General features: G+C 40.0%; 1 protein-coding gene across 1 annotated transcript; it reads left to right on the top strand.

Moving 5' to 3' along the window:
• The first annotated feature begins 1,216 nt into the window (after positions 1-1,216).
• cth (cystathionase (cystathionine gamma-lyase)) lies at positions 1,217-10,331 on the top strand. The gene is made up of 13 exons (XM_083672204.1): positions 1,217-1,257; positions 2,611-2,815; positions 3,350-3,431; positions 3,687-3,782; positions 3,964-4,073; positions 4,358-4,492; positions 4,612-4,669; positions 4,755-4,832; positions 5,121-5,273; positions 5,553-5,674; positions 6,239-6,291; positions 6,720-6,858; positions 9,108-10,331. Exons 2-13 carry the CDS (start codon positions 2,639-2,641, stop codon positions 9,129-9,131), a joined length of 1,227 nt encoding a protein of 408 aa, XP_083528330.1. The 5' UTR covers positions 1,217-1,257; positions 2,611-2,638; the 3' UTR covers positions 9,132-10,331.
• The last annotated feature ends 14,659 nt before the right edge of the window (positions 10,332-24,990 follow it).

The raw sequence follows: 24,990 nt of genomic DNA, 5'->3' as shown, positions 1-24,990 counted from the left end.
GTAGAACATGTTCAGCAGAGTCCTGCACACGCCAAAGGACCTGAGCCTCCTCAGGAAATAAAGCCAGCTCTGGCCCTGTGTTACCAGTCCAGTACAGTTTATTGTCCAAGTGCACCCCCAGATACTTGTAGCTCTGGACCACCTCCACATCCTCTCCCTGGATGGAAACAGGAGACAGGGGGACCCTAGTCCTCCTAAAGTCCACCAACATCTCCTTTGTCTTGCCGATGTTGAGTAGCAGGTGGTTCTGCTCACTCCACTCAACAAAACTGTCCACCAGTCCTCTGTACTCAGTCTCCTGGCCTCCCCTGACATATCCCACAATAGCAGAATCATCTGAGAACTTCTGCAGATGGCAAGTATCTGTGTTGTGCCTGAAGTTCGAGGTATCGAGGGTGAAGAAGAAGGGAGCCAGAACTGTCCCCTGGGGGGCGCCAGTGCTGCTCACCACCCAGTCCGAGACACATCCCTGCAGCTGTACAAACTGTAGCCTGTTGGCAGGTAGTTCGTAATCCAGGAAACAATGAGGGAGTCCACCTGCATCCTCAGCAACTTATTCGCAAGCTACTGAGGATTTCCCCCATTGTTTGTTTTTTTATTGTTAAAGAAAAACAAGATACTTATTTGTTATACTGTGATTATAATAACTATATGTTGTGAGTAGTCATGTTTTTGGTATAATGTGTAGGAAACTGTAAATATAAACATGGAAAACCGGTATGTGGTTGAGGTTGTACCACAGAACTTGTGGCTGTACTGCTTAGATCTATGTAATGTATATGGGTCATTCTACAAAAATGGTGGAAGTGCTGTCACTTACTTTTGCAGACACCAAAATCCTTTAAGTTGACCTAATAATCACATTAATTATATATGCTCAATAAATAAAGACTGTCTTTGCAATGATCAAACAAAGTTTATTCATCTAATGTTCAATGTTTAATTTTTAGCAATTTATTTAAAATGTCAAGTTCAAGGAATTGTCACTTTGATCGTACATGGAAGTGGAGCCATATACTTGTCATTGAAAAATATTTTTTTCATAAATTAAATCTCATTCACATTTACATTAACATTACATACATTAAATAGAACATTGAAATGATAAATTCAAATTATTATTAATAATTTTGAAATTACGTCATTGGTGTTAATGCTATACAAAACACTTTTATTTTGAAATAATGCACTGGCTCTTTGACGTTCTTCCTGGATTAGGAGGTCATTGGACGAAGTGCATTACGACAAAGGCGTATGGTAAGGCAGACGTCTTACTTCATTTGTTTAAAATGTCATGATTTATTTTCGAATTTTACGCGAAGCTTTTAAGTCCGTCATTAGTGTTACTCATTTCATAGCAGCAGGGGTGAACATTTGAACAAAAATTGATTACATTTAATAGTTGAATGATTGTTATATGACTGAAGACATGTGGGCTGACACATGGCAGCCATTTTGTTAAAATTGTAGTTTTTTTTCCAAATCGTCACTGGTGTTGCTCCTCTTCCTGGTAACACCAGTAACACCAGTGGCCTTCCTGTATAAATGAGCCACATAAAAGCTGCAAAAAGACATTAGGAGGAGAAAAGTGTATACGTTTTAATTATTGTCTATTGTTATCGTAGGGCAGAGTACAATACGAAAAATACTATTGTACTTTTTCTTTTGTCAGGTATGGCGAAATTGAGTGCCGCTGAAAAGCAAAGACAATACAGGCAGCGGAGAGGTGCAGACCTTACATGTAGGGCAGAGTACTTGGCAAAACGACATCAGGGTTATGTCAATGATATCCTGACCCAAAAGAGGAAGAAAGTAGGAGATCTAAGTGAAAGGGAAAAGAAAGCTCAGAGAAAGGCGTGGTGTGTTAACCAAGCAAGACACAGACATTTGATAAGAGCAGTACAGACAGTCTTGACCCCCCAATCTTCACCAGAAAAATCACCCAGCAAAAATACTGTATTGTGTGAAGTCATTGGTGTTATATTGTGTCACTGGTGTTACTACATGTTTTTTTAGGTGATGTGATATTATTGGTCTTATCATTCCACTACTCTGCCTTTAACTAAATATTCAGGTTGTAATGACAAAAAATATTTGTATAAACATTTAATGTTGTTTGCATTATACATTATTGTTTGCATACAACACCAATGACAAAGAAACGGCGCATGAATTCTTCAATGAAATGTATAAAAATAATACAAATACATTAAGCTCTGGATTCATAAAGTTTAGAAGTTAGCTATGTAAGAAGGAATACATTTCAGCAGGTTAGTATCACCCAGATTCCACTGTGTCTGTAGAATGACCATACTACGGCCTCTTCCTCCTATTGGTTCAACCCATTCATTGCATCATACTGTCATTATGTGATGTGGGGAGAAAAAAAGTCCTGCAAGCGAACATCAAACAAGCCACGAGCAAACAAAGGTCACATGATAACGGACGCCCCTATTGAAACACCAATCGCTGCCGTCACCACGTTGTAGAGATGCAGTGATTGGGTTAAAACGGATTTGGGTATTACAACGTCGCAGTTAAATGACACTTTATTCTCGTGTTAAGACTATTCAACAGTAACACTTATACATCCTGTTACTGTCCTCTCAGGGAACCGGCCGGACTGGATTTGTAACACATGGCTTCGTCAAACGAACAGAACGACTTGTCTGCCGGATTCCAAGTGCAATACAAGTCATTCGCAACTGAGGCGATCCACGTTGGTCAAGAACCAGAGCAATGGAAATCTATGGCCGTGGTACCACCGATTTCCCTGTCAACCACGTTCAAGCAATATGGACCAGGAAATCATGCAGTAAGTTGCCAGACCAACGTTATGCTTCACCCCAAATATGATTCTTGTGATCCTATCTATAATTCAGGTGATCAGAGTTGGTTTTGGCTGTGGTAGCCTAGCTATTAGATTTTGCATTATCCGAAATTACAATAGCCCTTTGGCGAGCCAAGCAGCGGGCCAGCAATCATTGTATTGAATTCTATAGATGTCAATTCAATGAAAACGTGGTGTTGTTATTTTACTTGTGGTGGTAGGCCTACTGTGACATGAATGTGCCCAGTATCTCCCTGCCCCACTTTGGCACATGTGGAGAAGCATTCCTTTTGTGCGTAAATGTTTTTCTTTCTTTTTTTTTACATTCGCAGTGTATAAACGACTTCATAGAAGAATTGGTAGATCTTGAGTTTGTTTTCAAGGAGTTTGAACATCTGAACATCAGTTGTTACTAATTAATAATCTATTTTTTTATTAGATGTGCAGCTTTTGTCCATAATGCCATTCAGTCTTACCCTCTTACCCCCGCCCTTCCACCCCTTTGTGTCTTTTCTTTAGGGTTTTGAGTATAGTCGGAGTGGAAACCCCACAAGAAATTGTCTTGAGAAAGCTGTGGCTGCTCTGGATGGGGCAAAGCATTGTAAGTGTTTGTGCCAGGCTAACCCTAACCCCCAGATGACAAACTCACTCATAACCATAATGACATCCCCATAGCATATGTTATGTTACTATTTCACTGAAATATTACAACAAAGATGCCTCAAAGTATCACAATATGAAACAATTTTAGAGAATGTCTACAGATACAGAGTACAGCACAGATTTGACCTAGTCCCCCTGTGAAGAACATGAAGAGAAATGAGATACTCTGTCATTAACTGTGATTTTCCTGCAGGTCTTGCTCTGGCCTCTGGGCTGGCGGCAACGATGACCATCACTCACATGCTGAAAGCTGGTGATGGCGTTGTCTGCATGAACGATGTGTATGGAGGTAAAACATGACCACCTGAGTTTGTGAAACTATCAAGTCCAGAGAGTAACAAAAAATCGATTTGATAGAGAAATATGGTATTTTGTCGGTATTGTTGGATAGATTCACGATCAAATCAGATTGGTTCTTTTACATTTTGGACATGAAAGATTGCCCACTTATGTCCTCTGTTTGTCAACAGGTACCAATCGTTACTTCCGAAAAATTGCTGCAGAAGTTGGCTTGGACATTTCCTTTGCTGATTGCACACAGATTGAGTTGCTCAGGGTTGCTCTTAAGCCCAATACAAAGGTGTGCTGAAAGTCTACTTGGTTGACACATTAACTGTATTCCTTTTCTTTACCAAGAATGGATGTCATTCTGACAAAGTGCAACTTTTTGCCTATACCCAATTAGTTACTACATAGCCGTGAGAGTTTTGATCAATAGCCAATTGTGTAACCCGTCTATGCTTAAAAATGGAAGGAAAAGAACCAAACAAGAACAAATGTACGGCACTTCTTCCCCCAAATATTCTGTCTGAACTTCCCATGTAACTCTTTGTGAAAAGGTGTTACTTGCTTGTTTTGCTATAGTTGGTATGGATTGAAACCCCCACCAACCCCACCATGAAAGTAGTGGATATCAAGGCCTGTGCAGAGGTGGTCCACGAACACAACAAGAGTACTGTTGTGGTTGTGGACAACACCTTCATGTCAGCCTACTTCCAGGTCTGTGTTCACACACTCTGCTAACCTTAAAACACATCTCATCAGTTCCACTGTCATGTGTCAGTTCATGTGTTGATTAACCCAAATCTACTTTACTGTGTTTGACTCTTACTCTTTAGCGCCCCTTGGCCTTGGGAGCTGACATCTGCATGTATTCAGCCACAAAGTACATGAATGGTAGGTATCGCTCCAAGAGACTATTTCAATTGTTTCATAAACTGTAGAGCTTATCTGAGTATTTTTGTTTTGGTTTGATTGGCAGGGCACAGTGATGTCGTAATGGGCCTGATCTCTGTGAACCGTGAGGATCTGTTTGACCGCCTGAAATTTCTGCAGAATGGTGAGGGATCACTTCACAAACATATGTTTATCTGTCATACCAACTAAATTGACCTAATTACCCTAATATTAAGCACTCATTTGACTACTTAGTGGAGCTCCTACTCAACTCTGAGCTACTTTCGCTCATCAAACATCCACATGTGCCGATGATGCCAGGCATTTCTACCAGTTATAAACTGCAGATAAAGAAGGCTTTGTTTGGTCTTGGTTTTGCGTCTGAGGGCTGATTGGATTATCTAACATGAACACGTTGTCCCTCTTTGGTCTTTTTTTTGCCCTCTTGAAGCCCTGGGAGCAGTACCGTCCCCCTTCGACTGTTACCTGTGTAACCGTGGCCTGAAGACCCTTCATCTGAGGATGAGGCAGCACTTCAAGAATGCCCTGGCCGTGGCTCAGTTCCTGGAGGCTGACCCCAGGGTGGATCGAGTCATTTTCCCAGGTGACAATATTTGTAATATTATTCAACATAGCATAAGATACACAAAACTTGACCTGCTTCTACGGTCAAATGGAATGGATGATGAACCAACGTTTTAAAACACAGCCATGTTGTTATGTGAAGAAGCTGAAACTAAAGAAGCACATGTCTCTATTCATGCCAACATCGCGTGTCTCCAGTTTCCCTCTCACTGATTGTCTCTCTGGTTGAGCCGGCTGCACACTGCAATTTAAGGAATTTTACAGTTGACTGACTGGTTTTCCTCTTGACCTTCTGTAGGCCTGCCCTCTCACCCACAGCACGAGCTGATGAAGAGGCAGTGCACAGGCTGCCCAGGGATGATCACCTTCTACATAAAGGGAAAACTGGAGAACGCCACCTCCTTCCTCAGCAACCTGAAGGTGAGGGGAGACTGTGAGTGATGGCTGCTGAGAGAGCAGGGATTGAGGGTTTTGGTGCTCTGTTTCTGATGTAATATAGGACAAGTGCCCTTTGACAAAGGTGGAGGTGGAATCTCCTGTGCGTGATGGTTATGTGATGGTTCGCCAAGTGATTGTGTTTCTCATTTATCACATGATTTCTGATTTCTCATGTAATCTATTAAGGATATAGACCCCATGTTCTTAGTAGTAATATGTTTCTGTACACATTTCTAATTCACTCAGAAAATTAGGTTGAACCATTGATTTAGCAAGCCATTTGAAGATGTGCAGAAATTGCTGAGAAAAACAAATGGTAGAAGATGAATGTGTTAAGTGCTTTTAGAGTGGCTCTCCCACATATCCTGTATGATTTGTCTCCCTGTTTTTTGTAGTCCTCGGTGCTGCAGCAGATGATTGGGTTTTGATTATGCCAGGAGGGGAGCTGTTGAGTCATTGGGTTGCTGCCTAAGTTTTGTGTGGGTCAGGATTCAATCACAGATGGACGTGTTGTGAACAACAATTTCTGTTATGTCTTGATTTCAGTTGTTTGCACTTGCTGAGAGCCTTGGCGGTTATGAAAGTTTGGCAGAACATCCGTAAGTACCCCTAGAGACAATAATCAACCCTAACTCTGAATTAGGTACAATCATGTAAATATCCTCACTATTCTATTTACCTCAGTCTGAGATTATTTGGTTAAGCAGAGTTTTATCAATAGAATCTGGTAATGTTGCGCAATTTTTCTTTCTTTTTTTACAGCATTACTTCACTTTGACTATAATGCCATAAGGTGGCAGCAGTAGTCAACAAGAAAGTGTCCTCTGGTTTTGATCTGATTTCTTGATCTGAAGTTTTGTAACCAATTGATCTAATCAGACAAAAGACAACAATTTAATCCATTTACACTTTCCCCAGTGATTTTTCAGAATATTTTCTTTGCGTAATGATACATTTAGTTATTTCGACTGCAGTACATCATGTTCCTGATATCATATACTTCTGTTATCGGCCTCTTTTTCCCCAGGGCAATCATGACCCATGCATCTGTGCCGGAGAACGAGAGGCTCATCCTTGGGATCAGTGACACTCTGGTCCGTCTGTCCGTGGGGCTGGAGGACGAGCAGGACATCATTGAGGACCTGGAACAAGCCCTGGACGCTGCTGTAAGTGCTTGCAATCCCTCTGCTGCCACTAACATCCTCTTTGTAACCTCTGCTCTCTCCTCATGAGACTGAGGGGACTCAGTTTTAACACAAAGCAAACAGCTAGCTAATGATTACTCTGTGTGTAAATAAACCCAAGGGTATGTACAGTACTTCACTGGAATCAAGGTTATCTCCTATCTCAAGACTACATCGCATGTGAGTCGTGACCCTCCTGTTGTGTTTAATCTTTCTCAAACATTTATTCATGCCCTCTAGGCATAGATGGAATAGAGTTCAAACAAATAACAGAGAGGTTGATTAGGATTTAACTGGGGCTGCAACTATCAATTTTTTTATCGATTAGTCTAAAAGATTAATGTTTAAATGCAATGGTATTGATTATATACATTTTCCAAATGCATTAAAGTGTTGGTAGTTGTAATGTCATCATTCAATGGTCACTTTATTTTATATTGAACTTGTACCTATTGATAATGACAGTTCATTGTGACGCAGTCATTTGATTAATGCCTGTAACTGCTGTGGAGTGTGGATGCCTACAATACAGGTAAGGGTCAGTACATGCAATTATCCATGTCTTCCTTATTTTTTAGCAATTTGTTTTATTGTACTTTATTGTTTCATAAGAATAGAACTCCACCCAACAGTCGGCAGTTGCGTTTTTTGATATGACAAAGCATTTATCATGACATGAATTTTAGCTATGCCCAGCTAAATGCTGAAAGAGTCTAATTGATCATCAGTTGGTGGTGCTGCACTTTCGGATAAATAAATATGCAAATCGATGGATTTACATAATCGACTAAGTCAACTAATCGTTGCAGCCGTAGATTGAACCTTTCTGGGGTGAAATTGCATCTTTCCTCTTCTTAGCTTGCTCACGGCTCATCCCCCTGAAAACAGGTCACAAAATGTGGCAAGCTTAACCTCGAGAGCCACTTTTTTTCTTTTTTTTTTTTTCTGTTCAGACTTGAGTCAAGTAACACAGGCACCCCCTGTCAAATCATGCTAAATGGGACCCGGTCAAGAAGTGCAAATTATCCACAGAACATTTTGTGTGGAGTGAGCCAGAATTGCAGGCCAGGATTGGATTAGGCCTCTTCATGCAATGGTTTTGCAGCGGGCCGTCCCGAGAGGGTTGTGGGCTATCTTCCCCCTCCCTTCTTTTTCTCTGGAGCTTGGCTGGAAGAGCAGTATGTCTTGGTTGCTGAGGGAAGGAGGCCTCTGTCTTGCTGCTATTGGTGGAGACACGCTACTGTATAAGATGGCTGCTGTTGTTTTGCCCCCTGCACATGCTCAGTATATCCTCAGAATATCTTTTAGCTCTGTGTAGAACCTCCGACCACACACACACACACACACACACACACACACACGGATCAACCACACTAATGAAGAGTACAGAAGAGGTTAATGTAGTGGATTTCATACTCTTATTACCCTGTCAGTAATACACCTGAGGTTGTATCTCGGATATCTCTATACCCACTGTGTCTTTGTCCAGATTTTGGGAGGTGATGGATGGCTTTTGGAACTGTTCTCTCTCTACTATTGCTTTACATATCCTTGTGTAGCGTAGTGGGAATTGCATGAGTGTGTTGGTTTAGGCTGAAGCCCCGCTGCCTCTCAGAGCTGTAGTATAGCTCACCTCGCCACAGTAGCCATAATGCACCTGCATCGTCTGTAGCAAAACGAAATACAATTGAGACAAATATCTCCAATAACTGAAGTCCCAGGGAAAGGTCTCTCCGATTGGTAGTGCATTTTATTGGATGGGAAGTACAGGTCGGCTCAGAGAGTTCCATTAGATTTCCGGTCATGCGTCTTTCTTTCTCTCTTTGAGGCTTAGGGATGGTGCCTGTCAGCCTGTTCGGGATAAGGTTAATCATTGGAAACTCTGAGGGGTTATGTGCTGTCTAGGATTTTATTGCAGAGTATGCTAATTCCTGGGGCTTTTATCGAGCCATTCGCTCTGTGGAGAACTCTGCCACGCTGCTGTTGGCAAACCGCCATCTGAAACAACTGGCAGGGACCCTGCCTCAGATCATCAGCCCTACGGGGATGCGCTGAGACGTTATGATGATATTGTTGATTGCACTCCGGACTCTCGTTCCAAGAAACGTTTCACTCTCATTTTAGAAGGAGCACTATGTTGATTTAGAGTTGGTCATCCCCTCCGATGTCTGGGTTGACTCCAACCTGGATTTCATTTGTTGATTTTTATTCCCATTGTTTTCTTTGAACAGCATCCAGACAAGAAGAAGAAATAGGCACTTCAGATGTCCTGAGACCAGTGCTTGTACCTGTCATCATCAGCAGGACAAAGGCAGGAGTATCCAGGGTACAAAGCAACCGTGTACACATACAGAGCAGCGAGAGGGTGCCTCAATGCTACGCACACATACTATGGATGCACTCATCATCAGGGAACAACCTGCTGTTAAAACCTTAATTAACACCATGTTTTTCATAAATTCTTGGATGCTGATTTTATCAGGAGCACTGAAAGGACTTCATTTGAATCTTTTATTTATCTTTTTGCTGCTTTTGCTTTGTTTGTTTGTATGTTGTTTTGTTATTTTTAGTTTGGAGGGCTTTGATTGGGGAATTTTGACAAAGGGTTTTATTCAATCACAATTGGTGTCAGGGAGTTTTTTAGTCAATTAAAAATCAGTATTCTTCCCATGCTGTGAGAATTCAGGTTTCAACTCATATACAGTTGAGTTTATTTTTGTTTCATTTAGTCATTGAAACAAATAGACATTGCAGTATGAGGAGTTTTGTGTGTTTTTTTTTTTCTGGAAACATCCAGATAGCAGTTTTGTTTAAATAGAGCTCTATGTCTTGTCCCTATCAAGTGTATGCCAAGTAAAGGGAAGGTGGGGAAGCATCGCCCCAGAGTTTGAGTCTTAAAAAATGTTAGCTAGTGAGGGAGTGCCAGGTGCTTGCTTGTCCTTGCCTTTTGTCGATTGGTTTGGAGTTGTGTGCTGAGATTTTTTAAGGAATGGCTCAAACTAACGTGATTACAAAGTTCCATTTGTGTTCTTGAACGCCCACTAAGTCTCTCCCCAGTTTACAGTTCTACTCAAATCACATATCATGTATCTCTGCTTGCTGCTCAAGTATGCGCTTTATTTGTGAGAGACTATATTTGCTCAATGTCATCTGTGTTACCCCCCCTATTAAAATCAGTTTGCAGTACATGTCTCTGTGTTTTCTTTCTCAACTGTCTGCTGTTAGAACTATGTTAGAAGCCCTATAATTGTGATTTCAGCATCAGTAACCATACTAAGTCAATATGCTACATGTAATTTAGCTTAAGATACCAAGTGTGTTCAGGGGGTTTTGTAGACAGATAGTTTTAGATGTAACCTAATGATCCAGTCAGTGTACTAATGACCACCCCATCAATAACCATTCCACTTGCAGATTGAGTGACTTTTCTTCAGCAGAGGACTAATTATTAACCCGAAGGACTAGTTCACTATGCTTCTAATTTCCTGTCACCTGCGGCAATGTAATGGATGTTACATCTCTCAGGGACTAGTGGGCCGTGTAGAGGCCATTATCTAGAGGCCATTATCTTTCTGTACTGGTAGTTCCACTGCACTAAAAGATTGTTTTGATTTTCTATGTAGAAGTTAAATGTGACATTTGCAAATTAAAACTTTGTTGAACACTGTGTTAAAGCTGACAGTTTGGTGAGATGCAATTAAAGGAGACAATAATTAAATGAAAATGTAGCTCAGAATATGGCACTTGGTGGTGGAGAGGAAGTGATGTGTTACTAATGTGGGCTCTGCCTGTGACCTAAGATGAGAGTGTTTGGAATGCTGGGCTCTCTTCCACTGTGACTCAGAAGCCCTGTCACGTCTGGAGATTAAAGGCAGCCTGCCTCGCTGACTGCATGCTGCTGGATCTCCCAGACAAACAAATTTGTTCCGGATGAATTCCAGCCACGCGTCTGATCCTCAACCAGAAGTCTGACTCAAGTCAGGTCTCACACTAGGACAGGGCACTTATAGTTTACACAATGACAGCCTAAAGCTTATTTACAGAAATGTGTGGTCGGGTTGTACTGTGTGTCTGCCTGAGGATATTGTGCAGAACTTTATGGATGTGAAGTGGACAGTTTATACTCTGCTTCTATACATGTGTAACATCAGGCAAGACAGATACATGGGTTTGGCAAACTATAAGTGGCTTATGCCTTTCTATATTTGTGTAAACAATGTTGGTATCATGGTTCTAGAAGATAACAACCACTTGTCTTCATAGCCATAAGTCCTTGTATATTTTGTAGATACTATCTGGAATTTTATGTACCATGCAAGTAAACCAGTGCATTAAGCGGCTTAGAGATGTTTCTGGGTTCTCTGCTTTGCAAGTTGAAGCACTTTACTGCACTGTAAAGTTAATTTATAATTTTTCCAAACGACGAGAGTCAATGACATTTGATGAAGGCCAAATATACCAAACAAAACTACTTGCATTTAAGTGACCTTTAGAGCATTACATAGGAGAGGGTATTGCTCACATGTAATACGGTCCTAGTTGATGTTAATTTTTATTGGTTGTCATTCCCAGTTCATCACTCACTATTTATGGTATAGCAGTCTAGAATGTCAGCCCTGTCCATTCATGTACAGAAGCGCTACAAACACATGTATTAAATACATCTAATCTCACACTTGACTTGACTCAGGAGGGCTGGTTAAGGCTATCCTTTCAACAGTCTTGATATAAAGCTAGTTTTGCTGACTTTGCAGGTAATAGAACCTGAGGCCTATAGTATTACTCCTTCTTAGTAGGGTCTTTGTTTCAATCACACAAATCATCAATGCTTTGATGGCAGCTGAGAGAGAATGGTCATCTCCATTGTGAATGCCTGTATTCTTGTCTCTGTATTCTTCATGACCGTTTCCATGAACCCCAAGCCAAGTGCTATCCACTCTGGAAAACCAATTCTGGAAAACCAATTCTCACCTGAGAATCTGAAAACATGTCATGACAGAAGCACTGTATTTTTCTGCCAATTAAACCCCTCTGCAGGCTGAGGCATAGTCAGTGCTTTTGTAGGAGTGGAAAGAGAGGACTAAATGAACCCAATATTGATTTCAACCCAAGGGGTGATTTTGTATCTCTGAAGAATCAGTAAAGATGGTTAGGGTTAGGGTTAATGTTAGGGTTAGGGTTAATGTTAGGGTTAGGGTTAATGTTAGGCTTTCTCTTTCGTAATGACTGGAGTACTAAGGCAAAGGACTCAAACGCACAACTTGAGACAAAAACAGGAACTGGCACAGAGACGGGAAAACACAGACTAAATACAGAGGGAAGGATGATGAGGAACAGGTGAAGCGGGGCGGGGTCCACAATCACGCAGGAAACACAAAAGGGCAGGTGGTGAAGTGTCTAAAATGAGAGACAAGGTGAGAAACACAAAACAAACAGGAAACAAAAAATGTATCACATGAAACAAAGACAAACATAAACTAAGAAACGGGACAAGACGTTACATCTTTGATCAAAGATGCTGCTGTATAGCCCCAGCAATAGGGATAATTTCTTAACAAAGATTAGATTGACTGAACAAATCCATAAAGTAAATACCACAGAGAGGTATAATCATACACGTCTATGATTATGGGTCGGTCTAATCTTAATTTTATAACAGGAAGTACTGCACTTGACTCATTAATGAAGGGCAAAATGCCAACAGGAAGGCCTCAGGAAAGGCCAAAGCATGTATCTCTTGTATGGATTATCCTTTATGTATTTGTACTTCTTGTATGTAATAACTCTGTATGAATGAAAGTTGATATGAAGGCATCTGGCAAAGCTCATAAACATTGTTTGAAATGTGTAATGGAACCCCCTGCCCCTGTGGTAATTGAGGGAATCTTTTCTCCCTCCAACCAAATGTCCCAAAGGGCAGCTGTTTGCATATGATGTACTTTCACATCCATCAACAGGGATTCTGGGCTATTTCATGCCTCAGCATGGTGGCCTCGTCCAAAAGTGTGTGTGTGTGTGTGTGTGTGTGTGTGTGTGTGTGTGTGTGTGTGTGTGTGTGTGTGTGTGTGTGTGTGTGTATGTGTGTATGTGTGTGTGTGTGTGTGTGTGTGTGTGTGTGTGTGTGTGTGTGTGTGTGTCTGTGGGTTAGGGTTAGTGACACTATTAGTATGAAGCATTCTCATGTGCATATATTCACCCAGCGATAAATCAAGTGGGAAATTGCCTGTTGTTTCTCATTATTTCACGCCATCTACTGTCAGTTGGCAAATGTTTTAATCCAGTCCATTTACTTTGTGAAACTGATCAATATATTTGCTGTTGTTGCAAAACTACTGTTGTAACTAACCATTGATCATTGATTTAGTTTGATTACTTACTGATTCAAATGGAGAAAAAATATGTAGCAAGGCCCTCGCTCTGCTGGTTCGGGTCAAGGAAAGTCTCTCTGGCTCTCACCCTGGTGAGGCGTTGCTGTGTATTAATTATTCACCTAACGTGAGGTGTTGTTCACTTGATGGAGCACTCAGTAGCCCCTTTCACCCTCTGTTCCAGATTAATCTCAAACTCTCACACTTGTTTTCACCCAATGTCCTTGTCCTGTACGTTGCTCTAAATCTATTATTCTGCTAAATTAAAGAATAAATCCCATTTGGGTTGAGCTGTTTATATGCCCTCAATCTTCCCACTGATTATAACCCGGTGCTAGTTAAACTGTCGTGACTCACGACAGAGCAGAACAACAGAGCAGATAATATGTACACCAACACAAACAAGTGAATTAATAATATATGACATGTGATGATGTTCTTATGTGCTTGTAAATATTATTCACTCTTGAAATATATAATACCAGATGGTTTAAGCATTATTCTTTTGTGTCATAAAATAATAATAGAATTGTCCAAGAGGGTCAACAATAACATTGCTCAACAATACCAGAAAGCTGTGATGTAAGATGCTTTTCATAAAGTATGTTGTGTTCCGTCAACCTGAGGTCACAGTTTGGTAGCCAGGGGTTTATATAGCTCTCTAGCAAAGGACAAAATGATTAATTACTGTTTGTTAACAGTAGAAGCAGTCATAGTGCATCTGCCCATCCCTTATAATGACTGAAAAGGTGAGTGGATGTACAGCAGTAGAGACAAACTGTTCCTTCCTCTGACCTCATCCCCGCTTCTTTCTTCCTTGAGAGACTCTCCAACCAAATAGACTTCCTGACATGTTCTGTTCTTATTTCTCTTGGAAATAGGGAGGCAGCTTGTGCCTCCGCACTGTACGTCCTTCTGCCCATACCTGAGGAAGAAAAGCACTTTTGTTTGAGCATTTTGGTTCTAACACCCTCCTAGTGACGCATGTTTTTGTACATAAATGTTCTCTGACGTAGACGTGAGGCACACAGGTACTCACAAAGCTCTCAATAAGACCTGTAATGTTGTAATAAAGGAGGGTGCATGACAGTGTAATGTCGGGTACAGTGATGCAGGACAGGGTACAAAACAGGACAGGTATACGTGCATGAATTCCATAATCATGTCACAATGATGTTTGAGGATAACAGTGGGCAGCCACCATATTTGTTTATTGCACTTCCATGCTCAAAGGCCTTTTGTGGCCTATTGAAAAATACCTGTAATGTTCATTTGTGAAAAATGGCCAAAGCAATATGTATTTGTCACAGGGCTACAGGTTTTGTACAGACAGCAATTATGTTAACCCAACAGAGTTATTTATGTTAGTCTCTAATCAATCTCAGACATTTCTCCGAAATATCATTATTTTGCACGACAAACCCTCATCCTGTAGATATAATAGCAAGCTTAGATTTACTTCCCAGAATAACTATGTTTGTATGCATAAAGTTATTATATTTTGAGAGCATCTCAATGGTGGGCTGATAAGAAATATACTCTTTATCATTTAACATTATCTCTGACTTTAGATTGTTGATTGTATTTCATGTAACTTTGAAACAATGAATTTGTCCATGATGTCACTGAAGTGTTCATTTTTAAGAGAATATAAGCTCATGAGTCAATGTTGTCATGTCTGAGTTGTAAATACTAAGAAAGTAAAACTTTAATAAATGTTCAACTATGGCACATTCTCTATTGCTATTCTTATCTCTCATAATCTCAACATCAAATTAAACTTGGAGCACTCAAAGTAATGACATTGAGTGAAAGCCAACATTGTAAAATCCTTGTTCAAGTGGGTCCAAATCTGTGTATTGAATCTAAGGCTGTGGTATGATCCTCAGTACAATTTGAATCACTTTGTATTGATTATCTGCACTACTATCCTTTACCTCGGCATAATAGATCTAAAGTAGGACTATACAGAGTTCACAGCCTAACAGAATATGACATCAAAGCTGCATGGTATCCAAACGCTACACAGAGCAACTTCAATGGCTGATACCTACTGTATGTACTGACTATACCTATGTCCCTCTCCAATGAAACCTCCAAACCTTTGCTGGTATAGTATCAGGTATTACTCATTGTTTGTGAAGCTCTTATGAAATATTGATCATGTTTTCTCCGGAGATGTCAGAGACCTGTTTTCTTCCTCCTTCTGAGCTCCTGGGGCGCTATCACAACCTGCAGGTCACTCTCAGATCTGCAGCCCTAAACTAACAAAACCCACCTGGATTCTGTCTTCCAAGACACCACAACGATCAATAACTTACATAGGAAGAAGTTTTAAGGAACTTAAAAGCTGACTTACGTGTACATTTTCCTGCACCCACGCTGAGCATATGTATTGAGAAGCTGTTTTCAAATACCTTTCTATGCTGCACTTGTGTATGGAGGTGAGGTTAGGTGAGGTATTTATTTAAAGAACTTGTGTGCCTCACTCACATTTTACACACACCCATGATGGTAGCTTATACTGGTCTTGCTGGTGACCAGTTTACCTTGTGTTTTCTAAACTTTGATGGTGGTCTTGCTGGTGACCAGCTTACGTTGTGTTTTCAACACTTTGATGCTGGTCTTGGTGGTCACCAGCAAGACCAGCATGAAAGTGCTGAAAACACAATGTAAGCTGGTCACCAGTAAGACCAGCATAAGCTGGTCACCAGCAAGAACACCAGCTCGAGGTAGTCACCAGCAAGACCAGAATAAAAGTGTTGAATACACAGCGTAAAATGGTCACCAGCATAACCTGGTCACCAGCATGACCATCTAATGCTGGTTTAAGAATTAGATTTTTCAGCAGGGTTGTATTATGTCCTTGTAATTTTAAGATGGCTGAGAAAAGTGGAACTAATGACTGGTCTCAAACATGGTCTATAGCACGTTTCAAGTTCACCTGAATGCAGATATCGCGTCTAAAAATGGGGTTCAAGCTTTAGGTGGAATCCTAACTTAAGATTTGCATACTTAAATCTGATCATCGCACAAATTTCCAATTGACTTCAATGCAAGATTTACACAAGTGCCGGAGTTACGCAGGCGGATCACTAGTTAGGATTCCACCCTCAAGAACATTCAAAGTATTCAGTGAAAACAACAGCCTAAACAAACGATTAATAATTGAATTAATAATGATTGATTGACCCACACAAAACTAAATAATCACTGTTTATTCTACAATCAAAATGTCATTGATTGAGTCAGAGCAGAGAACAGAACAAACTTATTGACTTTCAGTACAGTACAGTTAGTGCAGTATGATTACAGCTGAGTACCAACGGAAGGTAAAAAATATGAAAAAGCTGAACACAACTGAGGTAAACTTAGAACAACAACCGAAGTTGAGCCTGTACTATACATCTAAAGGTGACAGAGTGGTGTTGAAGGCATCAGACTGTGGCTGGAGTCGGGAAGCGTTGAGTCAGCAACATGTAGCCTAGTAGATTAGCTGGACCACGAGGCACGTCTGTCCTGTGTTATAGGTCTCTTACTCATATGGACAGAATTGCTTTGGTGTTGAATATAATGTCAGGGGGGTGGCTAAATTAAAAATGTTCTGATAACTTAATGCAGAGGAAATTGCTCCTGCGTTCAACTCCATTCACATCTCCTTCTCCTGTTGTGATCTCTGAAGCGAACATCATTCTCACCAGGGCTGTACTACTCTGAATCCTGCTACCGACGTCTGAGAACAGAAAATCTATACTTAATAGTGAAATAGACTTGTTTAACTGAACAGTGTTTTTTAGATCATGTGATGATGAGAACATGATGGTTTTAAGAGTCAAAAGAGTTCTTGCATCACTTACTGGCGACCTGTCTTTTCAGCCTATCATTTCAGAGTACCACACACTCTTGGATAGGAGTCTTACTCTGGGTTCAAAACCAACCTCAGAAGATGAATTAACATGTCATCATTGATTATGTTAATTTGATTACAAATGTGGTCCATTCTGGTGGATCGATGGCCATAAAATCCATTTGAAACGATTACCTCATTTACATCAAAACAAGCAGTGAAACAAAATGTCCTAGCAAGCTTCAGAACTGTAATCACAGAGTATTGAGATGTAATTAGATAGATAAGATGGCAATATATTGTAAACAACAGTATCTTCAAATCTGGAAAGTGACTAATGAGTACTGAAAACAAATTAGTTGGCTCACTCCTTGCTTTTGCCAACCTGTGCACAGAGTATGAATTTATTGTTGAAACATATTTGTCTCTAGACTATTTAAAGTTGTTCCTCACTAATGTAAATCTATTTGAACATTAGTAGCTTAGAAATAATGTGACACATTACGTCCAAGACTAGCACACCACAAACCTCTTAATCAATAGAAACTATTGAAGTATGATGTATGTTTTTTGCCCTATGTTCTGTGTATGGGCAAATTCCAGAATAAAAAGAGATATTTACCATTTGGACATGGTGATAAAAACAGAAGCACTTTATTGTGATGTATGACACTGCTGACCACCTCATTAATCCTGAATTAGCATTCTTGACAACCTTCGGCAGAGAGTAACAACAACAATTTACAACACCGTTAAGAGTACTGTTCATCCTCCTGAGCCATGAAGCATTTTTACAACCAGCGGGGTAGAGAGGAGTTTGTAATGGTCCAGTAGTATTATATTCATAGTTGATTTGTGTCTTCATTCTTGCACTACATACCACAGACTGCAATAAATTCCTCCCTAATTTCAATACTTATTTCCGGATAGGCCTGCATTGTGTCCTTTCCTTTCAAATGGGTACTTAAACATAGTCTGCACTGTATGAGTGGATCGGACACATTCTTATCAAGGCGGCACAAATCTGCAGGGATGGGAGAGGAGAGTCCAAATGTGCGTATTATGTCTGATTTATAATAGTATTATCTTAGCACCTATGTACTTTTCATTCTCAATGTACTTGAACCTTTTTGGGTGAAATCATTAGGATTCAGGAGTGCATAAAATGCTTACAAAAAGGTTTACAAACTCAGTTTGTTTATTTAGTAATGTCTGCAATAAATAACCTCTGTTGACGTGCTGTGGTGGCTGTGAGTACTATACAGTCATACATATTTGATGCTAATTGATTTATCTAATGAATTCTGTAAATTGAAGCATCCCTTAAGGCTTGGCATTACAAGACAGATGTGCTTTTAACTCCATTTAACCCCACAGCAGTCCAGTGGTCTCGATTTTGCTTCACATCTCATCAGGTCAGGTTCTGACCAAAACGCTGGGGAAAGGGAGTTATTGCAATGAGTATGCACTTATGCAGTAATGCAATATTGAGGCAGGAAAGTGAGGTATCCCTTGCTGGGCAAATTCAAATTAATAAATGACTCCACAATTATACATTTGATTCTAGGGTGAAGTTCACAAGATTCTGAAGCAGAGCTCCAAATTAATAATTTTTTCTGGCATTGTCTCTCTCTAATGCAGTGAGGTGAAAATTACATTTCATCACAGTAATGACAGTTATTAGGGTGCAATTTTCCGTCTGTGGTGTGGGTGTGCCATTTCTCAAAAGAAATGGAAAAATGCTACATTTCATTACTATATGTCACCAGCTACGTATGGTACCTGATATTGCTCAATATAAATATTTAAAATAGGGTTTTTTGGCCATCAATCCACACACAATACCCCATAATGACAAAGCGAAAACACGTTTTAAAAATGTTTAGCATATATATATATATATATATATATATATATATATAAGAATATACCAGAACAAGCCTTCACCTCTGCTCCTCCCCTCTGGTATAGACTACTCTGGTTATAGTATTGACCTCCTTTCCTGAAAATAAATACTGTAGCTCTCTCCATCTCCTATGGATTGGGTTCACCATGTTCAACATCATGGTGGCCATTCACTATTGAATTTTCCAATTGCGGAAGCCCCTTGATGATCAGTTGGTATGCTAAGACATCAAGTTATCCTGTCTCCAAAGGAAATGGATGGAGATTGATTCGGTATGTTTGAAACCACAGATACTTCAACCTTTGAGGTTTAGATTCCGATTGGAAATGTCACACTGTGATTTGCAAATACTGAGAACATGTGTGCCCTTGAGAAGGATATCTGCACATTGCACGGTTGACTTATGTAACAGCAATTATTCACAATTTTGCCTCGGTTACACAGCTGGATTTACAGTACCCAGACATCCATGTGTCAAAAGATCCAGTCGTGTTGTCACTACTGGGATTTGCATTTCTTGGCTTACGAGATTTTCAATGATCAAAAGCTGAGAGTTATCATACTCAGTGTTTTTGTTGACACAAGACATCTGTGAAACGTCTGTTCAGCAGGAGCCGATGCAGCAGATATGTCAACATCAGAAGATGTGCTTTAGACTCTCTGGGCCGAACCTGATACACACTCCTGATGCTACTCATACCTTTGTGAACATCATAATGTGAATACATGATCTTACCATGCTGCTCAATGATGAGTAATGAAAGTTATGAATTAGAATAGTGGAGAGAATGTCGGCCAAGGTGAGCCTCAAGTGATCAGTATTGTTCTCCGGAATTTTATGATGTAGAATGTATTGCTCTCTACAACACAGAGCAGATTTATGATTGAATCTAGCACTAGAAAAATAAAAGAGTCCATTAGATGTCCTTGAGACCATAGAGAGCAAATGTATGACTGTCGCTATTCTTAGCATTAAAACATAAATTCATATGATATTAGACTTTGGCCAACTTGTGCCCACATACAGTTAGGTCCATATATATTTGACACAATTTTTGTTATTTTAGCTGTTTACCAAAACATATTGAAGTTACAGTTATATGAATATGTGCTTAAAGTGCAGACTCTCAGCTTTAATTTGAGGATTTTCACACCCAAATTGCAGGAAGGAAAGCCAAAATTATGAAAATTGTGTCACTGTCCAAATATTTCCGGACCAAACTGTAAATGAAGCATAACGTTAGTTATGACAGTACAGCTGGCTCACATGTCTGCAAAAACATGGGCTCCCCACCATATAAATAGTTAAACTGATGTACCCTGACTGAAATGCATGAGCGAAAGTTTTGGCAAAAACCAACTTCTGCTGTGTTCATTTAATTAACACAGTCATTAGATTAGGAGTATCATTAACTCACTTTTTAATATCTCCCCTGTGGTGGAAAAAGGATTTAATTTACGGCGAATCACGCTGCAAATGTGCATGACAGTGATAAAGAGTATCTGTCTCAGAATGAATTTCAACACAATGTCACCTCAGAGAATTTGAGCTATTATCTCTACCTGTAGCCATAAAACACAACAACATCAATTCAATGTTATCTTGAATGTCATTTATCCAGTATTTGACATGTCATTACACTCTTTTGGGGGTATTACGTGAATACGAGAGACATACTATAACGGTGAATGACCCCCCCGGACAGGTCGGGTCACCACAGCTCAGCCACACTGTTCTCTAGAAGTGGTCTTCGATTACCTTTATCACACTTGGTCACAGCTGACAGTGACACTAGCAGCAGCCCCTCCAGAGAAATGGCAGCCTTGGCCAGTGAACCATGACGGTTCAACACTAAAGCCAATTAAGGTCTACCTTTACATTTACACAGGCATGTTGTTAAAGTAGAACTGCAATGAGTTGAGGTATATACAATATGGAGATATTTTCCTTGTTTAACTACCCCTTAGATAATAGCAGGGACCTTTATGGAGCAAAAACAGACATTACCTTCATCAGTCAACCTAATAAAACGCCCTACTGCATCCATCTAGCCCTAGCTGCTTAACCTGACTGTAGGCATCTGGTGTAGATGGCAGGCCCCCGTCTGTCACAGGAACATTGATATAGATTGTTTTATGAGGACCTCTGTGCTGCAGAGAGGGCAGTGAACAGTAAAAAAAAAAAAAATCAAGTTCCCACCTACTGTTAATTTATTTAAACAGGGGCTTTAGCTCCCTGTGCTACATTAAGTCCATCTGTTCTGAGGACTGGTGATGTCTGGGGAGAGAGAGCACTAATCACTGTACCGTTCAAAGTCATTACAATCAGGATTGATTATGGATCAACATGTAGCTGTACACAGCTGATTTGAACAGTGCAATTAACAAACCCAGATGTGGGGACTAATGTTTATGAATGCTGGGAGAGACACAGAAACGGTCTGGGCAGGGAAGGTCTGTCACATTATTCGTTTACAAAAGCACTATTGTTTGGATTCATGTGTATGCATATGGAATGTAGAGGGATTAGCTGTGGTATCTATCTATCTGCTTCTCTGTCACATAGTTATAGTATGATATTGCAATCATACTGCAGCAGAAAACTAATATTAAATTCTAACAATACGAGTTAACAGAATACGTATAGCCCCCAACATGCCCTCATTAATTCACTAACACTCTCTCACTCTCACTACCATCTGTTGGTTCAAATAATCCATTGAGGATGATCCAAACCAATCACCTTCTCATATGGGAATATCTCGGAATGTATGGTACAATTCCCTGATATGGATAGCATGTGTACATAAGCAATTAGCTAAGCTCATTCAGTTAGCTAGGCTCATTCTGCAATAGACTCCATGATGTGTGTGCCAAACAGCCTCTAAAATTGAATATTGAATTCAGTTTACTGTCAGGGCTAGAGTTTGAGGATGCATACTGAATTACAGTAAACCATTTGGAAAAGGTTTTCCAGGTTTTTCCCAGAATTGCTGGGAAATACTAGTTTAAGAGAGGTACATACAATCCAAAGAGAAAACATTTCTCCTTTTAGCATTTGTGAATGCTGTGGTATTAAATGGTCAGGGTAAGTGTGAAATATTTTGTTGTAAGTCGCTTTGGATAAAGGCGTCTGCTAAATGCCATAAATGTTTGGGGTTTGGGGTTTTGTGGACTTGCTGTGGTATTGATTTGAGTGTACATAAAAGCTGCTCTGGCATTATGAGATTGCTGGGGTTGGTTCAGTGGTAGACCACTAATGGTAATATAATAAACAATGTAATTGGTTTTTGATTTACGAAGACACATGAAGCCACAACAGCCTTAGCTCCGTATAGCTAATGTTACACTCTAACGTTACACAAAAGCCCCTTTCTGTAGCATTGGATTTTTACCTCTACTGCTCCATTCAAACCAAATCAAACTGAGAAGTGAACATCTGTGGACCAGCCCACCAGAAAAGCACAGCCTCTGTATGGCTGTACTGCGTCCTGGTAACCCCTTGTTACCAGGGCAAACACAGTTGCTATGAATATCTGAAGAGTCAGGGAGTCCAAACATCTTCAGCCAAGGCCAAAGTGAAATAAACCTAGGTTGTGGTCCATTGCTTAGGCAGCACTAAGATAATGTAAATGAATAAAATCTTGGACTGCAACTAACTATGAAAAGCTAAAATACCAATATCAACCTTATCGAAAAGAAAATACATATTTTATAATCCCAGACACTTCCAGTGTTATACGCACACCAGACTTTGAGATAATGAGGGATAAGCAGGGGGATTCAGTATGTAAGGAAAACTAGCAGATAACACCATTCATTCGTCGATCAGTGCACAAAAAGAACATGCTGTTCGTGAGAATATACGATTAGAAGTGTTGTGTATATACAACACTATACTGTCTCTTCAAAAACACCTCATGCGAGAGGAGGGGAAGGAGATGGCTCTAAACAGGTTCCCTTAGCAACTGCAGAACAACTGCCTTGTTACACAAAACTGCTTTTCACAAATTACTGGTAAACACGGATTGAGCTGCACGGCCAGTTCATGCTGCAGGGCCATGACTAATTCACCTGAGAGCAAATTAGTAGGGAGTCACTTTACACTGTGTTCCCAATCCTCAATGCTCAGATCACTGTTCCTGCCGTCATCCACCAGTGGTTTGTCTCATTGCTGGGGTTGGTTCAGTGGTAGACCACTAATGGTAATATAATTCAGTTGTTATGGTGCTTATACATTCTCAAAGTTGTAGGTTCGATCCACAAAAGCAACGTGACAAACAACACCTACAGATGATCACTCAACCCTGAGGTGACCGTTGCTCTTCGCACATCTCAGCTCATCTGCTCCATATGTGACAACTTACCGTTACCATGTTTATAAATCAGCTGTCCTCTCTGACCTATCGCTGTCCATCTGCACAGTCACTAACCCTGGGCTATCTTGTGTTACAGGTTGCCTAGGGGGAGCTGGTGGAGGCAGAAATTGCAGGACAGGCTTATTGTAATGCATGGAATAGAATGAGAAATTAAACACACATATTTGATACCATTCCTTATTCCATTCCATGCACTACAATGAGCCCATTCTGATCAGACTGTGAGTCACCCTACATGCCACGCAGGACAATTGTTCTTGTGGCTAATGCATGCTGCCCAGGCTGTTGCTCATTTGACAATGTATTCCTGTTGTGACCACTTGTGAAAAGGTGTTCTATTGTATTCTGGAAGTCCTACATATATCTATATCTATCTATCTATCTATCTATCTATCTATCTATCTATCTATCTATCTATCTATCTATCTATCTATCTATCTATCTATCTATCTATCTATGTCTATATACATATAACAAGGCAGTTTCCCAGGCAAAGATTAAGCCTAGTCCTGGACTAAATCACACCTTCAATGGAAAATCTCCATTGAGGATGCTTTTAAGTCTGGGACTAGGATTAATCTGTGTCTGGGAAACCAGCCCCATGTGTTCTTTTTCTTGTTAATTTTCTATTCTATAATATACAGTATGTGAGTGACACATATTATTTGTATAATATCAGAACATGTGATATTATGCACAGTAATTCAATTACTGTAACACAAACACAAGCAACCATGAGATACTATATACTGCATACTGTAGAGCTTGCAGAGTGGAGTTTGAAAGCATATTGTGACCTTCTCTTTTATATAATGCACTTTTTTCTGTTGACAATAATAACATTGACTCTCATCAACCACCTGTAGAGTATTAGCATCTGAAACATGGTTACACAATTATTTAAAACAATTATGAGTTTGGCTGTAAAGCAAAAATAGTCATGAAAACAATCATTTGTCTCGTTAAAACTGGAAGTCTAATTTCTCCAAAAGTGTTTAATTAATTAATGGATGTGTAGAATTGTGGCTTCTCTTATGAATCATTGCCTCTTATGAAATATTCATAAGAAAACGACTCTGACCTCCAATGTTCCATACCAGAAGCGATCAAAGGTTACTTATTTACATTTTGATAGTACATTTCCATGTGCATGTGAAAAACATTGAAGCCCAAACCAAGGAAAATGAATTGGTTCGAGGATAACACGGCTGAAATCACAAAGTGAGTGCCGGTTGCCTGGACCTGGACTTGCCAAACAAGACAGTAGCATGCTTTGGGATTGGCTGGTCATATCTGTCAGGCATCCTGTCTGTGTTAAGCCATGCTTATCAGTCCTACCATGCCAGGGCTGTCAGAAAACTCACACTCACACCACACTGCAGTGGAGAACACTTAAGTTGCCTCATACAGTACCTGTGTAATAATGTTGTAATAACTGTACTCTAGTAACAACATAGTAGTAACATTTTGTTTAATCATCATTTGTGATTACTTAATGTAGTTTTTTTGTTATTACAAGAGTGGAATAAGCAATGTCAGGTATCCATTTGTGTAATAACAAAACCACTGATGGTCATACAAATAACAAATGTAGCATGTAATGTAACATGTACG

The sequence above is a fragment of the Argentina silus genome (assembly GCF_951799395.1).
Source record: "Argentina silus genome assembly, chromosome: 6".
NCBI classification, from domain to species: Eukaryota; Metazoa; Chordata; class Actinopteri; order Argentiniformes; family Argentinidae; genus Argentina; species Argentina silus.
This window is presented reverse-complemented; position numbering and strand designations above follow the sequence as displayed.